The 21,389-nt window shown below is 39.9% G+C and overlaps 1 protein-coding gene across 1 annotated transcript in view; it reads left to right on the forward strand.

Moving 5' to 3' along the window:
* Positions 1-21,389, forward strand: part of TBC1D2B (TBC1 domain family member 2B) — a 31,856-nt gene that overhangs the window by 5,579 nt on the left and 4,888 nt on the right. The window contains 19 exon segments of the mRNA XM_066328786.1: positions 2,068-2,221; positions 6,952-6,966; positions 6,969-7,116; positions 10,172-10,329; positions 11,266-11,492; positions 12,871-13,074; positions 13,076-13,124; positions 13,127-13,205; positions 13,207-13,271; positions 13,463-13,468; positions 14,594-14,691; positions 15,616-15,809; positions 16,795-16,874; positions 16,877-16,914; positions 16,916-16,961; positions 16,964-17,288; positions 18,385-18,502; positions 19,185-19,370; positions 19,713-19,834. Coding sequence (XP_066184883.1) covers positions 2,068-2,221; positions 6,952-6,966; positions 6,969-7,116; positions 10,172-10,329; positions 11,266-11,492; positions 12,871-13,074; positions 13,076-13,124; positions 13,127-13,205; positions 13,207-13,271; positions 13,463-13,468; positions 14,594-14,691; positions 15,616-15,809; positions 16,795-16,874; positions 16,877-16,914; positions 16,916-16,961; positions 16,964-17,288; positions 18,385-18,502; positions 19,185-19,370; positions 19,713-19,834 — 2,312 coding nt within the window.

The raw sequence follows: 21,389 nt of genomic DNA on the forward strand, positions 1-21,389 counted from the left end.
CTGCAAGTGGATTGTCTCATTAGCTGTGTTGTGGTAGCAAAGAGAACCACGTAAGTACTGCATCCTGTGTTAGTGGAAGCTCTTTGAATTCTTGGTGGTTTTCTGCTGGATCACAGTAAAATATTGCTTTACCTGGCCTGTGTGCAAGTGTCTCTAAAGGAAGTGTAAGCTCTTAAATTTACCAGAAGTGAAGGCTTCCCACTGGCTAAAGCTCCAAAGGAAATACTTCAGTGCCAGGTAGAGGAGGAGACATTTACTCCTGGCAAGCAGTGACTGTAGTTTGTAGACTTAAAAACCTCCTCCTGTGGTGGTCGTTCCCAAATTGCCGCAGGTGTCTGTGGGGATTGGCATTTCCCAGAGTCCAGTTCTTTGACCTTCTAAACTATTCTTTACCCTATGTACTTTTTTATGAGGGAAATGGTTTTCTGTGGTTTCTTGTGAGTAAGCAAGAAAGAATATATGAAGCTGATTTCCATTTCAGATTAGAAGTATCTTGACTACATATCTTTCTTACCAAACTGACACTGCAGTGTCCTCATGTATCGCTTGTTTGTTTCACTGCTTGATTTATGAATGTTTATTTGATTTATATGTCTTGTATCCTACCATGTGCATAATGGACTGAAAGGAGCTGGAACAACAGCTCTAGGAATAGCTGAGGTTTTCTGTTTGATCTCTCTCCTTAAATGGTGCTTTGGAACAATTTGCTCCAGGATGTCATGGATGTTAAAGCTTGTGGGGGTACAAAGGGCCAAAAGGTAAGATAAAAATCTGTCTCTCTGATTGCTAAATTGAGATTATAGATTGCTGAGCCAGAGAGAGCATCCTGGGGAAGCATCAGTTTTTGTTGCTGTGCTGTTTGTGCTTTGTCTTGTCATTAGCTGCTTTGGGGCCCAAAATACAATGGCCAATGACTCTTCAATTTTACTAGACTGGAAGTGTTCTCTTGTGAAAAATGAAGACAATTCTGTGCTATTGCTGGGCTTTATGCTGCACTTACTGTATGCTTTTTTAAGGAAACGTGTGTTGTTGTTTTCCATTCTTTTGCAGCTGTGCTTGCACAGGTTCCCTCTTAAGTTGTGATGAACAGAACAGAAAACTGTTTGAAATTAGGTTGTCTTTAAAGAATAAACTTGCTCATCTTTTCCACTGATAATGCAATTATGCACTTTGGGAGAAGGTAGGAGAAAGGCTGGCTAAAAGATAAGCACTCCATATGCTAACAACCCAAAGGAGTTAAGGGAGTGTCTTTCTCATTAGTGTTAACTTTTTGTTACTGAACTGTCCAAGTTACTAGGTCAGGTGCTTGTCCTGAGGATGCGTGTTGAAATAACAATAACTCTTCTGTGAGAGCACTTGCAGTGTCAAATACCTTCACTTGTCTCTTCTTGGTATTTGTATATTGTCATTTGACTTGCTTTGAAATAACTTGGAGCTCTATTCAAGGTGTGTTTGAATTCTTCCTGACTTACTGCCATTCACATTTTTGACTATAGTCTTGTAGGTTAGGCATCAATGTTGGATTTCAGGGTTTTTTTTGTTTGTTTTAAATACGATTTTTCTATAGAAGCTAGTTAGCTCAAGGGATCATGAGGAAACAGTATGTAGATTTAGTCATTAAAGTATGAGACATTGCAATGCATTATTCATTTGTTGGTTTCTGCTGGTAAGAAAGCAAGTTAAAAGAAAATGGGAATCTTCCTGAATGTGCATGGGATTTTTTCCCATAATGTAGATTTGTAGTTATATGTTCAAACAGTGTTTTTTATGTAGAATATAAGATGCTGATGCATTTTTCTAAAGTTTGAGTAAAAACTGAAGAAAGGAAATGCATGAGACTACTTCCAGTGAAAAATTCTGGCATGAGGATCATGGACGTGCATGTGAGCGCAAGGTGCGCCTGGTGCATTGTGGTTATTACTTTTAAATCATACTGATTTTGAGTGATGATACCTTGGCCATCTGCTAATTATCTGTGTTGGGTTTACTATTGCACTTGGAATTGCTGTGTTCATGTACCAAGGGCATGCAGAGATCTCACCAGCGCTCTGCTTCCATGTCCTGCAGGCTGCAACTCGGCAGGACATGACCTACTGGCTTCAGGAGCTGCAGCAGAAGAGGTGGGAATACTGCAACAACCTCGACGCGGCGAAACGGGACAGCCGGACATCCCCCACACCCAGTGACTTTTCCAAAGGTCTTGTTGCCAAAGACAACCCTGGTACGTTGGAAACTTGAGTGAGAACAAGAAAGGCACGGCTCTTTCAGTGTCTGTTCATCAATACAAGGTGTTGCACCGGGGTAGAGAACCATCTTAAGGGAGCTTTTTCGCATCTGTTTATGAAGTAACTCTATGTAGACTATGTATATGCTACAATTATTTCACATAAATATAATTTTATATTTGTATGTGATTTTGTATCTTTTACAAAATCTGTTAATTTCTTGAAAAACAGATTTTTAGAAATTGTCTTTTAGTGGTTGCAATATCTTAAAGTTAGTGTGGTAAATATCCTGAGATTTAAATTCCAGTTTTTAATGGGAACAGGTATATTTTGCATTCTGAATGACCATACTTTGTTCCTGAAAAAATATGGTGTGGTGGATCTATCTGACTCATAAGAATGCCTTTCAAAACTGGAGACAGTCTGCACAGATATTACATACGTGAAATTCAGTCTCTGAAATACCTTTAGGCAAGGAAAATGTAATCCTACACTAGTGTTAGAGTTATAAAAATGTCTGTGCATTATACAGTTATTCTGCGTTTTTTACTACATTACACAGGCACATGTGAATTGTTTTATTCCTCAGTCCCTACAGAAATGGATTTTTTGCTGATTTCTGGTATCCATAAATAAGACTGAGTAAAGTGCAGTTCTGTGCCAAGTTAGGCATTAGTAAGGCTCTCCTGGGTTTAAGCCGTCTTGAGGTCAGACAGGTCATCAACAAATGTCACATTTAGTTGATGTTGCTTTGCTCCTGCTGTAAACCCAGCTGTGGCAAGCTGTTGTTGTCACACCTTGTCCTCTCCTGAGGTTCAGGTCGTGTTGCAGTGTTGTCCTCTAACCCAGTTTGCTGCTCTTCTTTGAGAGCATGTGCTGCTTGTGGCTGCTAGCTCAACACAGCTGGCCTTACATGTTTCCTGGAGACTCAGCTGGGACTTTCAGCTGCTGCAGGCAGCTCCTGCTGAAAGCAGAGCCCTGCTCCTTCCTTGAGCTGGTGCAGGGCTGACCCTGCCAAGTGCTAGTGCAGGGTCTGCAGGCAGCAGCAATCTGCCTCTTCTCCAGATCAGTTTTTTTGGCCAGTGTAGTTTCCAGAAGTGGTTTACTGTAGGGGCAGGTGAGTGGCAGGATTAGCCCAAGAGAATTGCTGGGAATGCCAAGCGGGATGGTTTGAGACCCCTTTTTGGTAGCAGCTTGTCAGGCCATGTGCTCCAGAGCACATGTATTGGTGGCAAAAAATTTAAGTGTTGCAAAAGGGAACAGGCTTTGGCCTTCAGCCTCTTGTTCTCTTCTGTATAGGCTCCCTTTTTTTTTGTTGTGTTTAACTGATCCTGTGCTGAGGTTGACTTTAAATGTTAGCCAGAAAGGACTTTTTTTCATTTCTCCTAGACTGATGAGTGGGATATGTTCAGAGTGCAATCAGGTGATTGCACAGCTTTTGGACAGGAGGGAACAAGGCACAGTGGCTAAATACAGGAAGGCAGAGTAAAGCAGCAGACAGGCTTGCTGTCTTGGCAGCAGTGTTGGATCACATCAACTCTAATATGTAACTTGGCCACAGAATCTGTTGTTTGTGCTACTTCCCTTGGAGCTTGGTACAATGTGAAACGAACCTCTGTCACTGCAAGGCATTGTGCAGATGCTTTGCATCACATCCAGTCATTTCATCACTGATCTGGTATTTTTCTTAAGTCATTGGTTGCTTCTGGATGAGCCAGCTGAACCTCCTTCGTGTGATTTTTTTTATTTTTTTGATGGGGGGAGGGTTTGTTGGTTGGGTTTTTTTTGTTAAATTACTGTTGGTTGTTGCATCCAGCGCACAAGGAATGCAAATGTAACATGCATGGCCTGAGTAGGCCCATCCTTTCAGGGCAGCCTGCAGTTAAACTGCATTGGTGTAGAAGTTGGAGCTGAGCATCTAGAGTAATCTCATTTTCTACGACAAATCACAGTGATGACTCTTGCATCACCTCAAGTATTTAAGTAGGGATTCCTTCTGGGGAAAATGGAAATCAACAGAATGATTGATGCTGAGCCTTCTTTTAATAAAGTACTCCAAGAGTTTTTTTCTAGAGTTATGGGATTCTGTAAGGCTCTTGTTTCATGCTGATGACTAAGGCATGTGTTTTGCAGATTTTTTTTTTCTGTTTTTTTTTTTTGGAAGAAGTGAATGTGCATGCAGTGATGTGCTTTCTACCAGAGCACAGGAATTGGTTTATTTTGCTAGTGCTTTAGTACAGATACTATCACTAACGTTTTAAATGGGGAAGTAGTCTGTCTTCAGTCTAAACTCTGAACTGCTTACTGCAGTCTTGCTTGTCTGTTCTCCCCTGTCCTCTCCCTTCCCAGTTCAGAAATCTGGACTAATTGGGGCATACATGGAGCTAGATAGTGCTTTGTGGATCAGCCTTGAAAGGTTTTTAAGAACATTCAATGTAGTGAAAAATACTTCAAATTATTTTTCAGAGTGAGACGTGGGAAAGTTAGTATTAACAAAAACTACACTATAGGATTTGTCATGGATGTGCCTTACTACCATGGAAGTCAAGTAAATTATTAATTCTTTGTAGGATGTGGGATTATCTTTTTTTCATTCAAATTGATTGAATGTAATATAGTTTCTATAATTTCAGTCTTAATTTGCATTAATAAGACATGTAATGCCATGCATTTAGAAGATTGTTGTGTTTGAAATAAGTACCAAAACAAGATTTTTATTTTTTACTTTGAGGTTGCATGAGCAACAACACTCATTGTTGTGCTGTGTGTGGTGTGCAGTCCATGCCTCTAACTAAGCTCCTGGCTGGTGTGGGCAGGGGATAATTCCAGTGAGCAACCTCAGTGTGCCACATATCTGGACAATGGCATGTCTGGGAGGGGAAATGCATTTGTTGGGAATTCAGCTTTTGAACAGTTCTTTTGCCTGGCCATCCTCTAAAGGGACTTTGCAGAATCAGACAGATAGAATTAAATAACTGGAAGTGTAAAAGCAGAATGTTAGTATTCCACCCTAGGCTTTCAGTATCCATAAGTGTTTGATCTGTGGTGTGTTGTGGTGTGTTTTTTTTTGTTGTTGTTGTTGTTTTTCTTTTGGGATGTTTGGGTTTTCGTAGGGGTGGTGGTGGCTAGGTTTGGTTTTGTTTTTAATTATTATTTTGTAGTTAAAACCACTTACTATCTTCTTCTTCATTAGACAGTAAGTATGATCCCATGTTTAGTTTTATCTAAGCTATTTTGGCTGAGCTGTGCTCAGTCCAAACAGCCACAGTACAAAAGAACTTAGAATTCCCTTTGGCTGATAAGGCCCTGAAGCATCTGTTCATAAAAATCAAGGCAGTGTAATTTGTACCTCTATTTGAAACATGACATGATACATTTCTGTGTCAGATACTGTTTTCAAGGGTTTGAGAGATTCCTAGTGGAAGTGATCTTTAATACTTCATATTCTTATTACAGAATGCTCTTTCTACTTCTGATTTTTGGTACTTGATAAAAGCAACCCTCTGCTGAGTAATTGGAGGGTATGGTTTGTTGCTGGTACCATGTAATTATCAGAGCAAAGGCTGAAAGACTCACCAGTGATAAGAGGGCATCGTAATTTCCTAGGGTTTTATTTAAGTCAGAGTAATATGTTACTTTCTAATATAAATAGTGAGGCAAGTCTGAGAGTGTTGTCAAAAAATCTTTAATCCACTTTTGTACTTTGTGAATTATATCAAGAGGAATCTGAAAATTGTACTGGGGTTTGTTTAATTTACCTTTTCAGGAGGGTTTGTAGAAGGCTGTAAACCGCTTTATGCTTCCCTCTAATGGTTTTGCAATTCATGGTATATTCTGTGTTTTGGATTTTTTACTCCCCTCTGCCTGCTGAAGGAAGAAAGCAGCTCTCTGGACTAATGGAAACACTGAGGCAAGCACAGCCACTGCAGGTTGTGCAGTCTGTGTTTGCCAGGGTGGTGTTTTGGAGCCCTGGCTGGCTGGTCAGCCTGGCTCCTCTGGCTGTTGTGAGCTGTGGCTCAGGGCTGGGCCGGTTCCTTTGGAGGCCATTTGAAGCCTGTAGGGTTTGTTGAGGTGTGCAGGACATTGCTGCAGCTCTCTGTGGCCTGGCCATGGGCCCCTCACTTCCTCCAGTGCACAGCAGAGCTGGCTGGGATGGGTTGAGGAGGAGCTGCATTCAGGAATCCTCACTGGTGCAGGAGGTGTCCAATGTCCTGCAGAGCTGTGCCAGTGTTCTTGGTTCTGGCAGTGCCCAGCCTGGACTGGCACAGGACTACCTCAGGTCTGTAAAGCTCACTGACCTGTGGCAGTAGTGTCATGCTTTTAGGATGCTTTTAGGATGAATAACTTACAGGATGAAGCACACCCAGAAAACTGGGTCAGTGTTGTTGTGACACTGTTCTGGACTTATTTCTGATTGGCTAATTTGTAAATCACTTGTGAAATAATGCTTTGTGAGCATCACACAGGTCCTGTCTTATCAAAAGTATGTGGCTACAGTGAGATCTCACTTAGAAGTTTGCTATTTTAAGGTTCATTTGAACTGAACGTTTTATAAAGTTATGTTGCAGTTTAAAGTAAAACCTGAACAATGTCACTAGCAGACTTAGTAGGATATGACTTTACATAGCCACTATTCTTTTACTTGTTGAAGTTTATGATTTTTTTTTCTCTCCCTTTCCCCCCCCCCCTTTTTTTTTTTTTTTTTTTTTTTTTTCTTTTAATATAGATTTGAGCATCCTAAGTCAAATGCTTCAGCAGAGAGAGCTAGAAATATTCTAGCTGTGGAGACTTCTCCTACAGACCTGGTGGGGGAACAAGCAGCTTCCCAGCCTGCACCAGTCCAAGCAAGTGCCATCAATTTCTCACTTAAACAATGGAGTACTGAGATCAAGTAAGTTGGGAACCTGGGAGAAAGAGTTATCATGAGATTGGTAGTTGCTGGCCAAGACTTTCCTGCATTGATATGTGGTCAGTGGAGCTTCTTAGAATGATGGGAGGTGATAGAGTGGATTTGTTTGTAGTATTGTATCTCTTCAACTAAACTGTTTCTTTACTCTCTTTACTGTTTGAAGATCTAAGGGAACATTATTGTGTAGCATCACTGATATCTGAAAGGGAGACTTAAGTCTTGTACAGCGCTTCCAGTGATGGCTTTGCTCCCTGAACCCCAGCAGTTGTTGAGGCTGAGTTGTATTCTTAGTCACTGCTGCTTTTTCATGGAGCTGCCAATTCCCGGCATTATAGTAGTCGTAGTACTCAATGCATTGGAGCTATTTTTTTGTGATGAAAATCAAACCAATATAAATCCTTATTTTTTGTTTTCTTCTTAAAAGAAGTGAAAGCACAGGGCACAGATTTGAAGTGGATGTAGTTTGAATTCCTGAGCGAAAATGTGCCAGACCCCTTCTGAACAACATCAAAACCTCTCACTCATAATGAATTTACTCTTTAGTATTAATTGTTTTAAGGAAAGCAGTCCCATTGGTTTTCAGCTCTCCTGTTTGGTTTCTTTCTAAAGAATTTTATGCTTTGCTTTGCCCACATAGTTAGATTTTCCACTTCTGCTTAAAGCATGTTAGAGTGCTAGTACAGAGCAGTTAAAAAGCAGAGCTGTAGCTTTGGTTAACCAGACCATGTCCTTCTTGAGTTGGGAGGAAAATGTTCATTTTCAGCGGCAGTGCCAAGTTAAACAGATCCCTTTTAAAGCTTTCTGGTTTAGCCCAGAGATCTGAGAGGATACCAGATGATGTTGGTTTGACTCTTTTTCTGACTGTGATTTTTTTTTTTTCCCCTAGTGTTGTGGTTGATTGTTTTCTTTCCATTCCTCAGCAGTTCTGTGCCATTTGGGACAGGATATTGTGCTGGCCAACAGCTGGCCTGAAGGCCTCACAGTTATAATTTATCCCAATTTTATAACTGAAACATAACTAGTTATGTAGGGTAGGTACCCTGACCAGTGTGGGCTGTTGGAGAGCAGGCCTAGGCTTTTGAGGGCTTGAGCAGCTATTGTCTGGTTGGCTGGGGGCTGGTTCAGCCAAGAGGGATTGACTGCACGGACCTGATCAGTATAAGGAGGAGAGGACTCAGTGTAACAGGCTGTTATGCATAAACCATGGTGGGTTATGTTGTATTCCTGTCTCTGACATCAAAATGAAAATGGGGATGATCTGACAGCCTTTGGAATATGTGTGCCCTATCCACTGTTTTACTGGATTTGTGATTAGGTACTGTGCCACTGTTACAGGATGGATCAATGTGTGTCTAAAACGGCAGAGAATTTCCTTTCTTGCTGCGAGCACATTTTTATTTTATATTATTACTTTGTTTTAAGGTGGGTAGATGTCTCAGTCAAAGCCTTGTCCTTCCTCCTGAACACATGTACCGTGTGTCTGACAGGGAGTATATTGCTATAATAGCTGTATTTGGATCCGAGGTAGCAGTTGAGTTGTAATAATGGGGAGGAAAAAGCAAAAATATGTCTTGGAGTTAAGCAGTGTATATATTTACAGTCATTAAAGTTGAAATATGCTTGTCTACTTTTAAAAATATACTTTAAAAATTTTTGGTATATACACACATTTAGGCTTGATTTTTTTTTTTTTCATACTCTCAGCTACTTATTTATGCAGACTATAGATTTGGAAACATACTGAATTATAGTAACCTCCAGTTATATAACTATAAAATAAGACTTAAACCCCAAACATTTAAAAGTAGACTCATTAGATCATACGATTGGCTCTTGCATAGGTTGTCTGATTGTACTTAGGAAAATAAATACTGTTTTCAAATTTATCTATTTAATCTTTCATCTTATTTTAATGTAATAGAAAGCAATGGAGGAGTGCTGCTTGAGTAACCTGAACAAACCTGTGCAAAAGATTTACAAAACTCAGCATCAGCTATGATTTTTCATGGGCCTAACAGCAGTTCTTTAAAAAAGCTTTTCTGAAAGTCACTTGATTTATTCTTTGTGGTTTTTCAAACTTTAAAAGATGGTGTTCCGGCTTTTAAATGTTGAGGCTGAGAGAGTGCAGAACAGGCAGTTTGAAGTTACCTGGTAAGAGATCAGCCACCATTTGGAGAAGAGATGTAGAGATGCCAGGGGACACTTCCCAAGACACTCACAGATACTGAGTGCCCAATCCATGATCAGGAAGTATATCACTCAGTTTGATCTACTTAATTTGTGTGGAACCTCTGAAATTAGGCTTCTTGCCCCCAACAGGAATTGTGATTCTTTCTGGAAGAAAACTAAATTTGTAGCATAAATGAGATGTGAGAGTAAACATTCCGTGATGGTTGCGGGGGAGCTGGGTGAGGTAATCTCATCCTGCTGGGAAATATATTGTTCTCCTATAGAATTATCTGGCTGGAATTCAGAGGATGCCCCTGAAGTGTTCTTGCAGATAGTTGACCATGTTCCACCGTAGAAGAGAAAAGCTACAAAGAAGTCTTGTCATCAGCATTTCAGCTGCAGTAGGTCTCTTGGATGATCTCAAGTTTTCCATTAATCCCCAGTATGGAATCATAACATACATGTGTTTTGACTGCATGCTGTTCAGTTTAATGCTTGGCAGTTACCCTAAAATTCTAAATTACAACTGATCAATAAAGAGATATTGCTTGTAAATCCTAAGTTTGTTTTGTACTTGCCCATTGCAAAAACAAGACTAAAACATGCAAAAGACTGTGGCATTAAAGCAAAATAATTCTTCTGTTCTTGGAATGTAGCACTGTTGATTGCAAGTGCTATTTGGTAGCTTATGGTTTTTTTTTTGTTGTTGTTTTTGTTTTTGTTTTTTTTTAGCTTTTATTTGGTATTGGTTTTGTCTGTGTTTTTAGCTTATTTTTAGTTTGCACTGTTTGAACTGTGAAAAGCCCCTTATAAAAAGAATGCAAAATGGAGAAATATTTGTCACTTTTCCCCATTGTCTTTTTCACAGAAATTCCATGTCCTCCTTAAGAAAAGGAAGTAACGAAAATCGCAAGAGTGTATTTTATACCACTGAGGAGTGGGAACTGCTGGATCCAACCCCAAAAGACTTGGAGGACTCAATGGCTCTAGAAGAAAAGAGGAAACACCTGGCAGAAGGAAATAAAGGTAGAAGTGGAGGAAGGAAGGGGATCATATGCCTTACCTTGTTTAGCATAGACTACTGTGTTATGTCTGTCTCTTGGAAATGAGTGGAAGCTTACCTTTTTCTTCACAAACCACATCCACAGCTCTGTAAACTATTTTTTAAAAGATCAATTCCTTACGATGTGTTTGGGGTCCCCTGCTGCTCGAACAGAAGAGAATAAAGACAAAGCCTTGTTATCCACTGTTTCTGGTTTCCTGAGCTTGCTAACTGGTTCATTTTGTCAGGAGTTGGAAAGTAACAGGGTGAAGGGAAGTGCTGATGTTTGTAATTACTCACTTGAGTGTCACTCACTGAAGCAGAATTACCTTTAGACTCTGTGTATGTACCCGTTACATGGGGGAGAATTAGGGATGGACATGAAGCAGTAGTTCATCTGTACATTGTAACTAGTTCTCCAATATGACCAGTGTCTGGAATAACCTTGTCAAGATATTTTTATGTCTCTTTAAGAGCACTTTAGGTGACATCCAAATGATTTAATCTGTTAGAAATCATCCTGTACGTGGACTTACATTGAATCCTCTTACAGGAGCAGTAGTCTGTAATATCCGAGATGGTTTTCTCTGATTATTTGAAGCAAATTTTACTTTGCCATAGTTAAGGATACTTTTTATTTTCTGTATTGAATTGTTAAATTCTCTTCATGTCTTATATGAAAAGTGTTAATTTATGAGCCAAGTCTTTTATCTGGGAGGCAAGAAAGTTTTGAGGTTTTTTTTTTTGTTCCCCCCAAAGGAAGCAGCTTGGAAAATGAGGCACGTTTAACACTATTGCATTGAGTGGTTTGAAAGCTGCTCAAAGTCTAGTGTTAGTGAGTATATTTTTAAAAGAAATCTGAATGCTTTGAAATGCTTTTTTGCTAAGTGAACTCAACTAGAAGAAATTGTTTTATGCAGGACTGACTAGTTCAGCTTTTCCATTTGATTTTGGCCGCATTCCACACAAAGCAAGGCGCCCGTTGAAAGAAATGATTGGATCAAGCAAAAACCGCAACAGCAGCGACTCTTCCCCAACAGAGTGGTGTTCTGGCAATGGGAACAGACTGGTCTCTGAACTGCAGCTGAAGTATCAAAGCCAGCAGGAAGAGTTGGAGAAGCTAAAGAAAGATCTTTTGAGCCAAAAGGTAAACTTTCAGACGAAATGCACAAAAACAAATGGGTCTGGCAGGTGATAGTGGGTTTAACCTTTCTGGCCATCTCACTGTGTTAAGAGCTGGTTGGTTGTTATAAAAGGATGGTTCTAAACAAACCTTTGTGAACAAAAACTCTTGAAACAAGAAGGACCATCTTTTACATCTGTTGAAGATAAGATCTCTGAATAAAACTTCCATTTGCACACTGTTCATTGAATTGGTTTATCTATCTTCCTTATTCTTTGAAGTTAACTTGGTCGGTTTCTGCTAGGATCCTGGCTGATAGTCATAGCTTCTTCTACATGTACATAAAATATCTGAGGAAATTCTTTCAGATTCTCTTTGTTTGTCTTTTGATTCTTTCAGTGCTAGTGCGGTGAGTGGGAAATAGACCTGCCTTTTTTCTCCCCTCAGAAGGGGTTTCGTAAGATAGGCCTAACCATAGTCTCTCTATATAGACTGCACATAGACAGTCACATGGTGGGCGTGCTTATGTGCCCTCATAACTCAAATTTATTCAATACCTTGCTTTTATCTAAAAGAACTTCTACTCATTTTAAGAGGAAAAGTGGTTTAGATCTTATTGGACCTGCTCCTTCTGCTATTTGTATTTTTCTTTTTGTGAGGTGATCAAAGGGAAACCAAAGAAGGAGGCTGAGCCCCATATTTGTCCTCATTTTAGGTGTTACCTCTCCTAGGAGTACATTTGAGCTTCTGAGCCTGCTGCTGTGAGAAATCTCATTGGTCTAGTGCACCACTGCATCCACAGCTGCTTCTGTTTTAATAAGAAGCAAAAGAAAAACAGTGTCTTAGGTAGTAATTTCTGTGGCAAAATTTTCTAAACAGCCTTTCAACGACTTCCTTTTTGGCAAAGCAGCATTTGTTTTTTACCTCCTTTTATTTTCTCTGCATCCGTTAGAGAAGAGAGCTCTTAAGTTACCTTTGCTTTTTCCATTCTGTAACATTTTCCTGTGAACTTTTTGAGCTTAAGCCTCTTCCTGTTCATCCTACAGCAGGGCTGCTTGTAAGTGAGGCTTTTTTCAGCTTCCAAGTAACTGCTGGGCCTCAGCTGTCCGCCCCTTTTCCTTAACCTGCTGTAGTCATTTAGGGCAGGATCCTTAGCTCAGTGAAGGACACTGAAGCCATCTGTGTAGGCCAGTCATTGTAAGGTGTTAGCCTGCTAGTAATCATGTTGGAAAGTGTTCCGTTTTTTCTTTAAAACACCAGCATGAGATCTCAACCCATTTCAAAAACTTTATTTTGCTTGGTGTTAGATTTCTAAGCTATAAAATTTAGAGACTTTAAATTTCATTTTCATTTTTCATTTCATGCAGTTTTTTGCTGGTTTTTTTTTTTTTTTAATTCTCAGGAACTTGTTCGACTTCTGCAGCAAACAGTCCGATCTTCCCAATATGATAAATACTTTGCAAGCCGCCTTTGTGAGGGGGTTCCCAAAGATATGTTAGAGCTGTTGCACCAAAAAGATGACCAGATTTTGGGTCTCAACAATCAGCTTGAAAAGTTAAATCTGGAAAAAGACAGTCTCCACCATGAAGTCAAAAATCTGAAGTGTTAAAGTTGGAGAACTCAATGAACGGCTGGGAATGTTGATGGAAACTATTCAGCTAAAGATGAAGTCATCATGAAACTCTCTCGTCAGCTCAGTGACTGTGAGGACAGCACATCTTCTCAAAGTGGAGCAATAATTCCCCCACGGCACCTGTACTAATAAGGAGCTACAGGAACTGGACAGACTAAAGTAAGAGCGCTGTTTCTGTCTTGATGCATAGGTAGAATCTCTTCTCCCTGTAAAAGTACTTTTTAGTCTGCCATACTGTTTGGGATCACTACAAGCAGTTCCCCACTACACTCATCAACAGAGGCTTTCTCAGCTTGAAACCTCCACTGTGAGCTGTTAGGTGACAATCTAACCAGAACTAACTTGCTTTGGGCATCTCTAGTGCAGGGTCCTATACTCTGAGTAAATTAAAATTGTGTGGAGCAGATGGGATGTGAGAAATAATTAAAGGAGCAGAATGATTAAGGGTAAGAGGAAAATATAAGCACGGAGGAAAATAAACCAGAAGCTTGCTTTGGCTTTTTTGATTTTAAATATCAAAAGTGAGGCAACAAAGGGCATGTGGAAAAGCAAAGGGAAGCTCTGACGAGACAAAAGAGAGAGGAGTGCAGAACCTGTTTTACTAAAGCTACTACAGTTCCTACTAATGCTTATTTTTATTGTTTAACATATGTCTCTGAATGTGTCATAAGTTCTTAATGGAGTTACTGAAGTTATCCACTTCACTCTAAATAGACTTTCTTGCCTCTGGGTAAATGTTGTATTTCAAATTGATTAACATCCCGAAGAATTTGGAATGTAAGTCACTTAAAATATGCATAAACATACATAATTTTCTTTCTTATATGTGAGCCTAGTAAGTGTTGAAAAATAAAGCTGAAACTAGAAGATCTTGGCAGAAAGCAGACAGAGCTTGTAGATGCTGGGAAGTGTGAGGGTCCTGTGGCTGCTGGGAGGGTACCAACCTCATCCTACAGGCTCAGCTTTCAGAGGCAGTGTTTGTAACCAGGATCAGAGTGGGTCAGGCAGGGAAGCTCATTGCTAAGGATTTATCTTTCTTTATGGAGGCAGATATGAAACTTGTGCTTTTAATGAGGGCTGGTGAGGGTAGTGAAACCCCGGGCATTTGTCCCCCCTCTTTTGTATTGCTGTGGCCTCTGGGATGGGCTCAGCCTGCACAGGCCTGTTCTCCCTGACTGTCCTCTGACAGCAGCAGGCTGCCTTCGGCAGGCAGTGAGTGCTGGAAGGGATGCAGGTGAGGCACAGCACCACCCTGTGCTCATATTTGGCATGTGTGTTTCATTTACATAAAGTCCAAAAATAATATTGATTTGAGCCTGATATTTTTAATTATAAGTTCTATTAGTAGCTGCTGTTCTATGCTATAAGGTGATCTTTGGCTGACACACATAATTTCACTGTGTTTTTTGTTGGTTTTTTTTTTTTGTTTGTTTTTTTTTTTTGGTTTTTTTTTTGTTTTTTTTTTGTTTTTAATCAACAGGACAATCTTCAGGTTATAAAACCCAGAATAAATTTTTAAATAAGGAGATTTTGGAACTTTCTGCTCTACGAAGAAATGCAGAAGCAAGAGAGAGAGAATGGCAGGCAAAGGTCAGGCATGTTCTCACTTGGGAATGTCTAAAGCAGTTTTCCATACTTAAGCTGTAAATTTCTCCTGAAAATGGAACAATTAAATGTATTAAATATGATAGCTTAAAAAAATACCCTCGTAGTCCTTACACACCAGTCTTTCTGAATGATTCTTGAAAGAAGTAATTGCTTTAAATTGTGTGACCTGGTGGAACATTTTGATAATTTATGAATAAAGGCATGTACATGTCTGAAAACATTGTTTCTCAGAATTAAGGCTGTAATTGTTATTTTTAAAGGTTAGTGACAGGATGTGTTGGGATTTGATAGGTCATTGAGTAGAGCTTCTCCTAAACATGAAGAATGATTATGGTATGGTGAATGTAATTTCTGTCTGAGTGAATTTGAGTGTAGAGATGTTGCAGGTAAATAATAAAGATTTCCAGTGCTTGGGTTTGGGAAAATGCACTCATCTGTAACTAAGGTTAGATACCTGTTGGTGTGGTTTGGTAGGCTTTGCTTTTGGTTTTTTGGAAGCCATGCACTCAGTGGCCAGGCTTAAATAATGTATATATGGCACAGAGATTTGGTTTACAATTCTTACATGCTATTACCTAGCTCATATGCCACTTAAGTTGTTCTTGTTCAACATGCACAGACTAAAGCAGCTGCACTGCAATAATTTTATTCTTTAAGGTATTTCATACAATGCAGTGATAATTAAGGTTTGCTCATTTCCATATGCAAAAATACGCGTGTGTGGAAAACATCTGGTCTACTATGCTGCCTTATATTTCCTGGTGTTACAAAAATGGGAAAGTTAAGCTGGCTGTTAACAGAAATCACTAGAATTTACAAACCAATAGAATAGCATTGAGCCAGACTTTGAAAGAAGTAGTACAAAGTAAGTGTCTGAAGATTTATATAATATATTGTTTTCTGCAGTATACCAGCTTAGAAGCCAAACTCTGCCAGATTGAAAGCAAATACTTGATCTTGCTTCAAGAAATGAAAACTCCTGTTTGTTCTGAGGATCAAAGTCCTGCTCGTGAGGTCATCACACAGTTACTGGAAGATGCCTTGAAAGCAGAACCTAGTGAACAACCAGAACAAGCATTTTTCAAACCCCACCTGGTCAGGTAGTTTGGTCCTATTAAATTAAATGTATGTGTGTCTTGGCCAGTGGGCTCTGTTATAACATTGGAAAAACAGACAGTGAGAATATATTTGCAGGTTTTGGTTATTTACTGTATTTTCCTTCGTTTATGAGGGAATAGTCATGGAATCCTTTTAGCTGTATAAATACATTGTGTTGGGGAATACATCTGGTGCAAGTTGAGATGCAGATTGAGCTCTGAGTGGTCTCATCTGGAAGATAAGTGGCCATGAACTGCCAATTCTTTACATGACAAAGGGCACGAGGCCTGGTGGTACCAGCCAGGTGAGGGACACTGGGAGACACAGCGAGGACTCAGGAGGAGTGAGAGAAGCTAGACTTTGGGAAGGCGTGGACTGTGAGGGAAAAGCGGGATCCTTTGGTGAGGCCATTTCGTGGCAGCTGCTGTTTCTGTGTTTCTGTGCCTTGAATAAAGTGTTTATGGAGATTTAGACTCTTCCAAGGGAAGCCTGGGGTGGAAGCTGTGAGGAAACCTGGCCTGGCTGTGATTTTGGGGTGTGCAGGAGTCGAGCAGGGACCATCAGGGGGCTTTGGCCCAGGCAGTCTCTGTTGGAGTGTGACTGCGATGGAGACTCTGGAATGGTAACACTGGGAAGTATCACTGACACATTTATTCATTAATTGAGATACAAGATCAAACTTAGAGACTTAGGAGGTACTGCCCTACAGTTGCTGCAGGTGAGCTGATGAAGAGATGGGTACTCGACCATGTTATTAAATAAATTGCCTGATTTGTGTAGTAATATATACAGGAACATGGGCACCAAGTCTTTTGTATATGGAATTGTACAGGTAATGTTAAATAAGAATTACTCAGAAAAATGTTTAATAAGAAAGAACTTGAGAACTATGGAGAATGGCTCTTGAAGTAACTTATGGTGGAAACTTGAGAGCTTCGGGGCTACTGAACATCATTTTAAAACCTTTTTTCTTCCTCTCCATTTCAGTGAATATGATATATATGGTTTTCAGACCGTCCCAGAGGATGATGAGGCGGAGAAGCTAGTAGCAAAATCACGAGCTTTGGACTGAGATCACTTTCACTCAGTGAAAATCGAGAGATCTCTTACAGGAGTGAAATGGGAAAACTATCTTGCAAGCACAATGAATAGAGAGAGATGCGCTGTGTGGAACTGAAGAACCTTATTCGTTCTGGAATTCCGCATGAACACCGTTCCAAGATGTGGAAGTGGTGTGTCAGTCTCCATGTTAAAAAGTTCAAGGACAGCACCGTTCCTGGCTACTTCCAAACCTTGCTTCAAAAAGCTCTGGAGAAACCAAATCCCGCATCTAAACAGATTGAGTTGGATCTCTTGAGGACTTTGCCAAACAACAAACATTACTCCTCGCCAACATCTGAAGGGATCCAGAAGCTGCGAAATGTGCTGCTGGCATTTTCCTGGAGAAATCCTGATATAGGGTATTGCCAAGGGCTCAACAGGTAAGATTTTGCTAATCTTGGGTAATAACTACGCAGTAAACACTTAGTGAGCCTTTCAAATCACATGTATAGCAGCAAGCCTTTAAACAGTAGTTTTTTGTGGGTTGTATGCTCATAATTCATAATTAACAAAAAACTATCACATTTTTTAAACCAGTGAAAAAAGCAGTTGACCTGGAAAATAAAATTTGTATAGTCAACTTGGCATCAAAACTGGATCTGAAATTAACTCAAATGAGCTACTTAAATGTAGTTTTATATTGACTTCATGTCAGTTATAGGGGATTGTGTTGCTTTTTTGTGCAAGAATTTTTTAGGTTTTTTCTTCTTTTAAAACAAGCAAAAAAAATGCTTGATAGCTTTTTCTGTATCCTTAAGGCAACAAATTTCAGCATTTTCCACTGATGTCTTCAATCAGAATTGCAGAAATTAAAGGGGATTCTTGTGTTAATGCTAAGAAAAATTCTGATTCATTTGCAGTTGGCCTTTGCCAGAATACCTTTGCTACTTGGAGATCTGTAGTAAAAGAAGGTGCTACTTGAAGCAGCACTGGTGTACTGGTCTAACACACCCTGTCTCATACCCGTGATGTAATAGTATAGATATCCACTTGTGCACTATTTTATGTACTAGAATAGGCTTTTGAACTTAGAGCAGCTCTGTCATTTGAAATAGCACTGAAGAAGTAGTAGAATAGAAGCAGTGAGTGATGTAGTGGTGGTGAGGTGGTGGTGGTAGTGGTAGCAGTAGCAGTATTGTGGAAACCCTGACCTAACACCCTTAGAATAAACATCTCCTTTCTAAACTAGACTCTGTGTTTAGAGAGCTCTTAAAATTGGCAACACCAACACTTCAAGAAATTCTTAGAGCAAGTTTTTCTCTTTCTGTTTTCTTATTTAGCTGAATACAAATACTTGGTGTGTTTGAGAAGGCATGGCTTTGCCCCATCTTAAACTTCACTAAGTTTTGCTGATCAGTGCTCTGCTGTTAATACATTTATCTCTGCTGAACAGAAACAAATACTTTACTGTAATGGTTCTTAACATAGTTTGTATTACTATGATAATCTTCTCCTCCAAATAAACCCTGTTTTCAGGTTGGTAGCAATTGCACTTCTGTACTTGGAACAGGAAGATGCTTTTTGGTGTCTAGTAACAATAGTGGAAGTTTTCATGCCTCGTGATTATTATACTAAGACGCTGCTGGGATCCCAGGTATGTGCTCTGCTGGGATAAAGCCTAGTCCTGTACACTGCAGCCAGTCAAAAGCTTTCCTCTGCAACTGTCTGATAGGCCTCTTTGGAAGGGGATGGAGTGAAGTTGACAGGGGTGGGTTCCAGGCACTAGGGCCCTTGTTTGGACAAGGACTCTAACAGTTCAGTGTCCTGCCTGGAGCAGTCCTTCATCCCTCTTCTCATTGTTAGCTTCACAACCCTGAGCTGTGTTATCATTCCTCACATTTGGCCGTATGGAGGTGCTGGGCTCTGGCGGGGGTCAGAATGCATTTGCAGTGCTGTGGGCAGTAGCGACTGTAGCATTCCTGCTTTCTGGTGATGCTCTGGTCCAGGCTGCCTCCTCCAGCCAAGTGTTTGCACAGCATGTTCTCTGCTTCTGTGCTCCTGCACCAGTACACCACTGGTGACCAGTACTAGAAGCACTCCACCTGTGTGTGAGGAGTCCTGTGAGACTGGGACTGGGTTTAGAAGCAGACAAGGGCAATGTGCAGTGGGATAGTTGTGTGTGCTTTGGGTGGGTCTAGCTTGGAAGTGTGAGCTAGACAGTCCTGGGTTTCCTAGTTATCTCTGGAAAAACTTGCACTTACAGATTGGTAACAGCCTTGCTCTGAATGGTGTGCTGGAAAATTGGAACAATAACACCCTCTTTGTCATCTCTTTAGGTTGATCAGCGAGTGTTTAAGGATTTACTGAGTGAGAAGCTTCCCCGACTACATTCTCATTTTGAACAATATAAAGTTGATTATACTCTTATTACTTTCAACTGGTTTCTTGTGGTTTTTGTGGACAGCGTGGTTAGTGACATCCTTTTCAAAATCTGGGACTCCTTCCTCTATGAGGGACCAAAGGTGAACTGAATGGGCTGAGTTTGTTCATTTGTTAGCTGATAACAAAGTACTGTGGTGTTACTGAGTGCAGCATTCAAGGAAGGTTGTTTTGCAAAACTCCAGTTCAAATGACTGGTAGGAACAAACAAGGGAGGAACTGTGCATGAATAACCATTCAAAACATTTTCCAGCTTTTGGAAATAGGGACTGAGGCAGGGAAGGGGAGACAGAGGGAGATGTGATTGGAGGGCTCAAGTGCAGTCTGTGCATGAGGAACTCTTGTTGGGAGTTTATAAAGAGGATAATGAGGCTCAGTGTATTCTGTACTTACAAAGTACCAAATGTTGTATGTATTTTTATCAGGTAATATTCCGATTTGCCCTGGCACTGTTTAAATACAAAGAAGAGGAAATCTTAAAGCTGCAAGATTCAATGTCTATTTTCAAGTACCTTCGCTATTTCACACGCACCATCCTTGATGCCAGGTGGGTAACTCACAATGGCACTGAAAGACTTGTAGTGGGCCATGGGAGATGTCTATCTTGTGGCTTTGGTGTTCTTTTCATCTAGATCCTTATTCAGATATAAAGCAAATAGAAATGCAACCAACTGCTAGGATTTGTCATGAGCACTTTTATCTAGCAGAGACAAATCAGAAGTGATGTAGGCTTAAATAGTAATTTTTGTGTGTGAATGAGATTACCTTGTTTAGGCATTATATCATGGTAGTGACATGTCAGAATTTCAACCACAGGTGAAGTTCCCTCTGCATTGCAGATGTAGCTTGTTAGTAAAATGTTTTATGATAAATAAAAATACATCCTGGCTCAAGCACTAAAGATGTGAGCCATGTCCCCTGCGGCTTAGATCTCTTATGCATAGTTAATGCACAGGCTCCTGCCACACAGTTCCAGCTGGTTTAAAGATATACTTGGAGTCAGAGAATAAATACAGATTAGATACTTTTCTGGTCTTCAGTCCTTGCACAGGACTTAGAGTTTGTAAATTAGGGTCTAGTGTTTTTAGATTCCTAGTTTCAAGACTGTAGAGCAGCAGGTTAATCTTAAAAAGAAAAGTCATATTGGGACTAATTTATGAATCTCAATGTCTGAAAATGTTCTGCACATCTTTTGAAGCGCACTAATTTTCAATTTAAAGCAAAATTATATATTGAAATGTTTCTTTTCAATGTAACAAACTTCACACAAATTTAGGCTTATACCTTGACTCCTGCTGCAAGAGCTTATTATTTTACTTCTTGTGTTTCAATTTTGACTGCAGAGAAGTTAAAGCTGAATAATCTTGTGCTTCAAAGGGATTGCTAGTATTGATGCAGAGATAAAAAAATATTTTTTTTATTCTTCTCTAATTCAAACAAAATTTTGATATTTAATCAGAGGTGAAGATACGGCTTTCCATTCCTTTTCCACTTACAGAAATGATGTCTTGATTCTCCTGTCTAAACTTTCTGGTGCTGAAATAACCTGTTTTAAAGAGTTCTAAAATTGCTGAATTTGAACAAAATGAACTAATTAGGGATTATTGGGAGATGGGGAGTTCAAGTGAGGACAGAATTCAGTACCTCAAAGATATTTGCAATACAAATACGCTCTGTGCTGATCTGTAAGAATCTGCCGTTCGGGGTTTTAAGAGTGGAAGCAGTGCAGTGCCACCTAGAGAATATGGTTTTGCCTGCTAGGACAAGAAAGGATTCAAACTGCCTAGTTTCTTATTCTGCCATGTTTGTACAAGTTTTACATCGTCAACATTTGAACAGGACAAAAACACCTAGAATGGGGCATTTCTATTACGGACAAAAAATGATCCCATTGTAGAGGAAAAATTCAGAAATATTTATTTGTATAGAATTCATGTATGTTCTGAATGGGTTAAAATCATTCTGCACAGAGTTTCTAATTCAAACTCTGAACTAAGAGGAAGGTCTCTACAGATACATGCATAATTATATTCTAGGTATAGGATGCCATAGCTGGGTTTTTCTAGAGCCGTGGCATATTGTGCACAGGTAGAGAAGCTGCT

This window comes from Sylvia atricapilla, chromosome 13 (genome assembly GCF_009819655.1).
Source record: "Sylvia atricapilla isolate bSylAtr1 chromosome 13, bSylAtr1.pri, whole genome shotgun sequence".
In the NCBI taxonomy this organism is placed as follows: domain Eukaryota; kingdom Metazoa; phylum Chordata; class Aves; order Passeriformes; family Sylviidae; genus Sylvia; species Sylvia atricapilla.